Source organism: Salvelinus sp. IW2-2015, linkage group LG20 (genome assembly GCF_002910315.2).
Source record: "Salvelinus sp. IW2-2015 linkage group LG20, ASM291031v2, whole genome shotgun sequence".
NCBI classification, from domain to species: domain Eukaryota; kingdom Metazoa; phylum Chordata; class Actinopteri; order Salmoniformes; family Salmonidae; genus Salvelinus; species Salvelinus sp. IW2-2015.
Genome location: NC_036860.1, coordinates 12430386 through 12439659, shown reverse-complemented (window position 1 = coordinate 12439659; position 9274 = coordinate 12430386). Strand labels below are relative to the sequence as shown.

The 9274-nt window shown below is 45.7% G+C and overlaps 1 protein-coding gene across 1 annotated transcript in view; it reads right to left on the bottom strand.

The window, feature by feature from the left end:
• Positions 1–9274, bottom strand: part of LOC139029529 (uncharacterized) — a 19538-nt gene extending 10264 nt beyond the window's left edge. Inside the window, exons 1-4 of the mRNA XM_070449712.1 lie at positions 9061–9274; positions 5489–5622; positions 3900–4307; positions 2368–2550 (exon numbers count right to left, since the gene is read on the bottom strand). Of these exons, the coding sequence (XP_070305813.1) occupies positions 2368–2550; positions 3900–4307; positions 5489–5622; positions 9061–9274 (939 nt within the window). The remainder of the gene's footprint in view (positions 1–2367; positions 2551–3899; positions 4308–5488; positions 5623–9060) is intronic.

Here is a 9274-nt window from a genome sequence, read left to right as displayed (position 1 = left end):
ATCAGATTAATGTCGATTTAACTGCTGTGATTGTAAATAAAACATTATGACATGTGCATAACTATAGATACATCCGACAGGAGTTTGTTTGAGTGATGAAAGTTGGACAGAGGATATCGAAGTCTCTGAAAGAAATACTTGGACAAAATTTTAAAACGAATGTTAGGCAAATTTCTGGCAATTGTGACTTTATTATGTGCCAGATTTTAAGGCTACAACCCGTTATAAATGGCCAATTTGCGAGATTGACTTGTCATTTCAATAGGAATAGGCTAGGCCTACTGGCTAAAATCTGGGTTTATATTGTAATTAAACTTTGCCATAGTTTGGTTAAGCTAGTAGATGCAGGTAGCCTACAGCCCCTGATCGGCATACATCTAATTTCAGATAGCCAACAGTAACCTAGACAAGATGCAGGCAAGATGTAAAATGAAGGATTTATCAGCTTGCTTGGTTCAAATTCACAGACTGATTTATTCTTGTAATGATTGTAAAATGGCGCCGGAGCTTGGAATCATTAAAACTCGTTTTTCAACCACTCCACAAATTTCTTGTTAACGAACTATAGTTTTGGCAAGTCGGTTAGGACATCTACTTTGTGTATGACACAAGTAAGTTTTAAAACAACTGTTTACAGACAGATTATTTCAGTTATAATTCACTGTATCACAATTCCAGTGGGCCAGAAGTTTACATACACTAAGTTGACTGTGCCTTTAAACAGCTTGGAAAATTCCAGAAAATGATGTCATGACTTTAGAATCTTCTGATAGGCTAATTGACGTAATTTGAGTCAATTGGAGATGTACCTGTGGAGGTATTTCATGGCCTACCTTCAAACTCAGTGCCTCTTTGCTTGACATCATGGGAAAATCAAAAGAAATCAGCCAAGACATCTGTCATGCCCTGACCTTAGAGAGCCTTTTTATGTCTCTATTTGGTTTGGTCAGGGTGTGATTTGGGGTGGGCATTCTATGTTTTGTTTTCTATGATTTTGTGTTTCTATGTTTTGGCCGGGTATGGTTCTCAATCAGGGACAGCTGTCTATCGTTGTCTCTGATTGGGAACCATAATTAGGTAGCCCTTTTTCCCTCCTTTTGTTGTGGGTAGTTAACTTTGTTTGTGGCACTAATGCCCTGTAAGCTTCACGGTTGTTTTTCGTTTATTGTTTTGTTGGCGACAGTTTGTAATAAAAAGGAAAATGTACGCTCACCACGCTGCACCTTGGTCTTCTTTCAACGACAGTCGTGACAGAACTACCCACCACCAAGGGACCAAGCAGCGTGCGCCATCCTGGAGGACGAGCTGGACCGGGGAGGAGAGAATGGCAGGGGACAAGACCCGGTCACGGAAGCCCAAGAGGCAGCTCCCAATTTTTTTTTGGGGGGGGGGCCACACGGGGAGATTGGCGAAGTCGGAGTTTAGACCTGAGCCAACTCCCCCGTGCTTACCGTGGGGAGCATGTGACTGGTCAGGCACCGTGTTATGGGGTGATGCGCACGGTGTCTCGAGTGAGCATTCACAGGCCGGTGTGCTCTGTGCCAGCGTCCCACAATGCCGGGTGGAAGTGGGCATCCAGCCAGAACGGGTTGTGCCAGCTCTGTGCTCGAGACCTCCAGTGCGCCTCCACAGCCCAGTGTATCCGGTGCCAGCGCCAAGAACCAAGCCTCCTGTATGTCTCCCCAGCCTGGTGAGCCCTGTGGCAGCTCCACGTACCAGACTGCCCATACGTCTCTTCACTCCAGTGATGATCCATGGCAAGAAGCCTCCAGTGATGATCCATGGCACGAAGCCTCCAGTAGATGATCCATTGGCAAGAAAGCCTCCAGTGATGATCCATGGCAACGAACCTCCAGTGATGATCCATGGCAAGAAAAGCCTCCAGTGATGATCCATGGCACGAAGCCTCCAGTGATGATCCATGCAACGAAGCCTGCCAGTGATGATCCATGGCACGAAGCCTCCAGTGATGATCCATGGCAAGAAGCCTCAGTGAGATCCATGGCAAGAAGCCTCCAGTGATGAATCCATGGCACGAAGCCTCCCAGTGATGATCCATGGCAAGAAGCCTCCAGTGATGATTCCATGGCACGAAGCCTCCAGTGAGTGATCCAGGGCAAGAGCCTCCAGTGAGGTAATCCATGCACGAAGCCTCCAGTGATGATCCATGGCAAGAAGCTTCCAGTGATGATCCATGGCACGAAGCCTCCAGTGATGTCCATGGCAAGAAGCCTCCAGTGATGATCCATGGCACGAAGCCTCCAGTGATGATCCATGGCAAGAAGCCTCCAGTGATGATCCATGGCATGAAGCCTCCAGCGAGGAGTCATGGCACGAAGCCTCCAACGACGGCCTCCAGTCCGGAGCCTCCAGCGACGGTCCCCGGTCCGGAGCCTCCAACGACGGTCTCCTGTCCGGAGCCTCCAGCGACGGTCCCCTGTCCGGGKCCCGCAACGAGGGTGCCCGGTCCGGGGCCCGCAGCGAGGGTGCCCGGTCCGGGTCCCGCAGGGAGGGTGCCCGGTCCCGGGTCCCGCAGCGAGGGTGCCCGGTCTGGGGCCCGCAGCGAGGGTGCCAGCACCAGAGGTGCCACCAAAGTGGGGTGAGCCAGTGGTGGAGTGGGGTCTGCGTCCCGCACCTGAGCCGCCACCGCGGATAGATGCCCACCCAGAACAAAATAAAGTGGTGATCCTAATTGACCTAAAACAGGGAATTGTTACTAGGATTAAATGTCAGGAATTGTGAAAAACTGAGTTTAAATGTATTTGGCTATGGTGTATGTAAACTTCCGACTTCAACTGTAGCCTACTGCTGAAATGCGCTGAATTATTTGAGGAACATGATAACGCTCAGAATTTATGAACGGCCTGTTTTGCAATTCACAACGTCATTGGCGATCAAAGATCATTCTATCAAGGCGTCACTACAGATCCGGGTTCGATCCTGGGCTGTGTCGCAGCCGGCCGTGAACGGGAGACCCATGAGAAGGCGCACAATTGGCCCAGCGTCATCTGGGATAGGGGAGGGTTTGGCCAGCTGGGATGTCCTTGTCCCATCGCCCTCTTGCGACTCCTTGTGGCGGCCGGGCACATGCACGCTTACTTCAGGTCACCAGCTGTATGGTGTTTTCTCCGACACATTGGTGCGGCTGACTTCCGGGTTTAGCGAGCAGTGTGTCAAGAAGCAGTGCGGATTGGCGGGTCGTGTTTTGCAGGACGCATGGCTCTCGACCTTCGCCTCTCCCGAGTCAGTAAGGGAGTTGCAGCGATGGGACAAGACTGTAACTACTAATTGGATGTCACAAGAAAAAAATATATAATGAAARAATTATTATAAGTTAATTCTAACATTACTAAATATCAGTTTAATTTGCTCTGAAATCTTTACATAGTTGTGCAGCCAAGAAGACAAGGTGGCGCAGCGCCACTGTTATTTGGGGAGAACCCTGGCATAGTGACCATATCTTTTAAAACGCTTTAAATGGGCACTTTCRGTTGTTATGGACATTTCCCGGGACTCTGGATAATTATGAATTATTCCTAGTATTTAGACTTGGTAGATTCTCTGGAAAATAATTAATCCCAAGTGGGTGTATGCAGTGTGTGTTTGTATGTATGTGTCGGGGAGTCAGTGTAAGTATGTGTGAATGTGTGGGTAGAGTCCAGGTTGTGTGCATAAAGTCAGTGCAAGAGAGTTATTGCAAAAAAGGGTCAATGCAGGTAGTCTGGGTAGCCATTTGATTATCTATCTAGCAGTCTTGTTTAGAAGTCTTATGGCTTGGGTGTAGAAGCTGTTCTGGGTCCTGTTGGTTCCAGACTTGGTGCATTGGTACCGCTTACCGTGCAGTAGCAGAATTAACATTCTATGGCTTCGGTGGCTGGAGTCTTTGACATTTTTTGGGCCTTCCTCTGACACCGCCTGGTATAGAGGTACTGGATGGCAGGGAGCTTGGCCCCGGTGATGTACTGGGCCATACGCACTACCCCCTGTAGCGCTTTGCTGTTGGATGCCAAGCAGTTGCCATACCAAGCGATGATGCAGCCAGTCAAGATGCTCTCAGTGGTGCAGCTGTATAACTTTTTGAGTATCTGAGGGCCCATGCCAAATCTTTTCAGCCTCCTCAGGGGGAATAGGYATKGTCGTGCCCTCTTCATGACTGTTTTGGTGAGTTTGGACCATGATAGATCCTTAGCGATGTGGACACCGAGGAACTTGAAGCTCAGGACCGGCTCCACTACAGCCCTGTCGATGTGAATGGGGCGTGCTTGGACCACCGTTTCCTGTAGTCCATGATCAGTTCCTTTGTCTTGCTGACATTGAAGGAGAGGTTGTTGTCCTAGCACTACACTGCACTACACTGCCAGGTCTCTGACCTCCTCCCTATAGGTTATCTCAACGTCGTCTGCAAACTTAATGATGGTGTTGGAGTCGTGCGTGGCCACGCAGTCGTGGGTGAACAGGGAGTACAGGAGGGGAATAAGCACGCACCCCTGACGTGCCCTGGTCTTGAGGGTCAGCGTGGCTGATGTGTTGTTGCCTACCCTCACCACCTGGGTGCGTCCGTCAGGAAGTCCAACATCTAGTTGCAGAGGGAGGTGTTCAGTCCCAGGGTACTTAGCTTAGTGATGAGCTTCGAGGGTACTATGGTATTGAACGTTGAGCTGTAGTCAATGAACAGCATTCTCAAGTAGGTGTTCCTTTTGTCCAAGTGGGAAAGGGCAGTGTGGAGTGCAATAGAGAGTGCGTCATTTGTAGATCGGTTGGGCCGGTATGCGAACTGGAGTTGGTCCACAATGTCTGGGATGATGGTGTTGATGTGAGCCATGACCAGCCTTTCAAAGCATTTCATGGCTACAGATGTGAGTGCTATGGGGCGATAGTCATTTAGACAGGTTACCTTGGCGTTCTTGGGCACAGGGACTATGGTGGGTCTGATTGAAGGTACGTAAGTATTACAGACTGGGTCAGGGAGAGGTTGAAAATGTCAGTGAAGACACTTGCCAGCTGGTCAGTGCATGCACTGAGTACGCATCCTGGTAATCCATCTGGCCCTGTGGCCTTGTGAATGTTAACCTGTTTAAAGGTCTTACAGTGACTCCATTTTGGAATTAGATATGAAGATAAAAAGGGTCGRTCCCCATTTCAACCCAAGACCTTGGTGTTCCTCCTAATATTGAAAATAGTTTTGTATCATATAGGGGAGACTGCGTTGGTTGTCACACTTTTTACTCGTGTGTATTTCTCAGCACCAGTAGGTACACAAGAGTAAAAAGTGTGACAACCAACGCAGTCTGCCCTATATTATACAGACTATATGATACAGACCTATATATATATCCCAGAGTGTAGTGTATGGTAACATTGTTCAAATGACATAGGCCTGATATGAGTATGAAAAGTGACCAAGCTGTTCAACTTTTCTGTGTTATCACGTCTGGTTGAATTGTGTTTTTAAATGGTCAAATAAATTAAATCAAAATATATTCTGTACCTGGATCAGTTTTCCCAGAGTGGTGTCTCTACAGCGGATACTGTACTTCCAGTTCTTACTGCTCTTCTTCCCCCCAAACTCCTCAAAGACACTTGGGGTGAACCAGCGACCATGGACCACAATACACCTCTTCCCTGAGACAAACCAATCAGGAAGTCAGACATCAACCAGCAACCCTGAACCACAATGCACCTCTCCCCTGAGACAAACCAATGAGGACGTCAGACATCATACATACCACCACAAATTAAAACCAAGTCAAATAGACTGTAGTACACATGTGCCTGACTGTGATTGAAACCTCTGTTTCCTGCACATCACAATACTGTGTTTACCCACTAAAGACTATACATTAGATCTGGGCCCGTATCCACAAAGGGTCTCATAGTAGGAACATTTATCTGGTTGATGGGTAAAAAGCTATGTATGATGCCTTTAGTCATAAAAGTCACACCTACTCGACAGATATTTAGGACACTTCATGAGCTGTCCTAACCAGTTAAGGGTTATCAGCAGGTGTCTTGATAATAGAAAAATGCAGCGAGTCTGTGGTTCCTGTGCCACATGCAACTACTTTGGAGTTGTTAAAATAATGTTTTAATATTTCTATATGATCAATCCATAAATAATCTAGACCTACTGTACATGTAACAGTATCTCTTGAGCATTTGGCAATGATTTCAAGAGGCCTATTTCACAACTATATGCCTAAGTTTTTCTTTTGATTCTTTATTTCCCTACATCATGTTATTTCAAGTCATCCAAAAAAATAAATAATGGGGCATGCCTATAAATTGGGCAATTGACGGCATCTGGGCTTACGCTGACTTTGTGTTCAATGAAAATGATAGACCTTTCAAACGTTGTATGTAAGAGTGTATGCAACATTATCTGCAAGTGACTTGATGCCTCCTGTGGCAAAGAGATTCAGAGTTGTTAAATGGGAGTGACAAGTGTGTTGATATAAAGGTCATCTTGTAAAAAAAATCTGCTTTAAACAACAAAAAATATGCATGCCAACATATTAGAGTAGGCAACAGTGGAGGCTGCTGAGGGGTGGACGGCTCATAATAATGGCTGAACGGCGCGAATGGAATGGCATCAGATGGAAACCATGTGTTTGATGTATTTGATTCCATTGAGCCTCATCACTATCTTTCTTTTGCGGTACCTCAAACGGTCGTGATTACCCGCTGAGATAAACTTTTATGAGTTGATTTTACTCCTGGGTCAGAGTTTGTCTGATCAATTCAAATCCAATTGTATTGCTCACATGCAGATGTTAGTGTAGAGAAATGCTTATAATTCTAGATCCGACATTGCAGCAGTATCTAACAGGTAATACCCTCCACTCAGTACTTTTGTTAAACAGAAAACCCAAACATATGTCAGCAGATCCACAAGGTCTGCCATGAGAGGTGACTGTGTAGTTCCCTTAAGGAAAAGCACCTTTAGTCAATCTGCATTCTCTGTGAGAGCTTCCCATGTTTGGAACACACTGCCATCAGACACACATAACTGCACCACCAATCACACTTTCACAAAAAACATGAAGACATGGCTAAAGGCCAATCAGATTTGTGAACATAATCCCTAGTTGTGTATTGCCGCTTTCCATGTTGTCTGTAGCTTGTGAGGTGTGGAAACACTTAGTTGCTTTTATGGATTTTGTCTTGTTGCATTTTGTGCTATGTTGCTCTGTCTGCATGCTACGTCTTGCTTGTCCTATGTTGCTCTGTGTGTGCTCACTGCTCAATGATTGTCTGTATTGTTATTGTAAGTGTTTTTAATAACCTGCTTAGGGACTGCGGTTGAAAATAAGACGGCTGGCTAAAACTGGCACTTTTACTGAAACGTTGATTAATGTGCACTGTCCCTGTAAAAATAAAAAATAAACTCAAACAATTCCACAACAAAACCTAATACACACAATATAGTAAGGAATGGGATAAGAATGTATAAGTATAAAATATRTGGATGAGCAGTGACAGAGCAGCTAAGAAGCAATAGATAGTAAAGAATAGATAGTGAAGGATACAGTATACAGTATATATATATGAGATGAGTAATGCGACATGTGTAAACATTAAAGTTGCATTATTAAAGTGACTAGTGTTCCATTTATTAAAGTGGCCAATGATATCAAGTCTGTAGGTAGGCAGCCACCTCTCTGTGCTAGTGGTGGCTGTTTAACAATCAGGTAGTTTGCCTCCGGTGATGCGTTGTGCAGACCGCACCACCCTCTGGAGAGCCCTGTGGTTGTGGGCGGTGCAGTTGCCGTACCAGGCGGAGATACAGCCTGACAGGATGCTCTCAATTGTGAACCTGTAAAAGTTAGTGAGGGTTGGGTGACAAGCCCAATTTTTTAAGCCTCAAAGTTTTACAACATATTCGCCTTGCCATGATTAATTGCGGTGGTACGTGCTTTCAGTTTTGCGCGAATGTTGCCATCAATCCACGGTTTCTGGTTARGGAAGGTTTTAATAGTCACAGTGGGTACAACATATCCTATACACTTCCTTATAAACTCGCTCACCGAGTCAGCGTATATCTCAATGTTATTCTCTGAGGCTACCCGGAACATATCCCAGTCCACGTGATCGACGCAATCTTGAAGCGTGTAATCTAATTGGTCAGACCAGCGTTGGATAGTCCTAAGCACGGGTGCTTCCTGTTTTAGTTTCTGCCTATAGGAGGGGAGCAAAAAGATGAAGTCATGATTGGATTGGCCAAAAGGACGGCGGGGGAGGACCTTGTATGCATCGCCGAAGTTAGAGTATCAATGGTCGAGCATGTTACTCGCTCGTGTACTGCAATCGATATGCTGATAGAATGTAGGTAGCCTTGTTCTCAAATTAGCTCTGTTAAAATCCCCTGCTACAATAAAAGCAGCCTCAGGATATATGGTTTCCAGTTTGCATAAAGTCCAGTGAAGTTCCTGATGGCCGTTTTGGTATTCGCTTGCGGGGGGATATACACGGCTGTGATGATAACCGAGGAGAGTTCTCTTGGGAGATAATACGGTCGGCATTTGATTGTGAGGAATTCTAGGTTAGGTGAACAAAAGGACTTGAGTTATTGTATGTTGTTTCAATTACACCATGAGTCGTTAATAATGAAACATACACCCCCGCCCTTCATCTTACCGGAGAGATGTTTATKCCTGTCGGGGTGATGCACTGAAAATCACGTTGGCTGTACAGACTCCGACAGCATGTCCCCAGCTAGCCATGTTTGATGTTTATGTGTTGTTTGTGCATACATTAATTATTAAATCAATTAACCTACAGTGCTGACTCATTACTCTATACTTTTTATTTTTATGATAAGTACAAAGAAATAATAATAATAATGCATGAGATGGAATTCAATATTTTAATCGATATAGGAAACAAAGTTGGCATACTAGTTTCTGAAATAATTAGGGCTACAGCAAGATGGTGTTAAAATGTGACTGATTATTGGAAAAGGTTCCACTGCAAGTTGAATCCACCCTCCGGCGAGTTTAAGTAGTCAWTGTTCTCGTCTCTGACATTCTTGCCTTCCCTGGCGTAGTTATTGATGGAATTTACCCTGATATGCAGCATGGACTGTAGGAGCCTCGGAGCGCCACTGGCCAGGCACCACCACTCCACTCCCCACTTCCTCCCTGTCCAATTCTGGGGTTGAGTACACCTGTTGTGTGCTCTTCTGCGACCTTGTGAAGTTGTGAAGAGCTGTTGCTGCTAGGACGAGGTCAGGAATGATCTGAACACTCGCCACTGGTGGTCTTGATGCCAAAGKCAT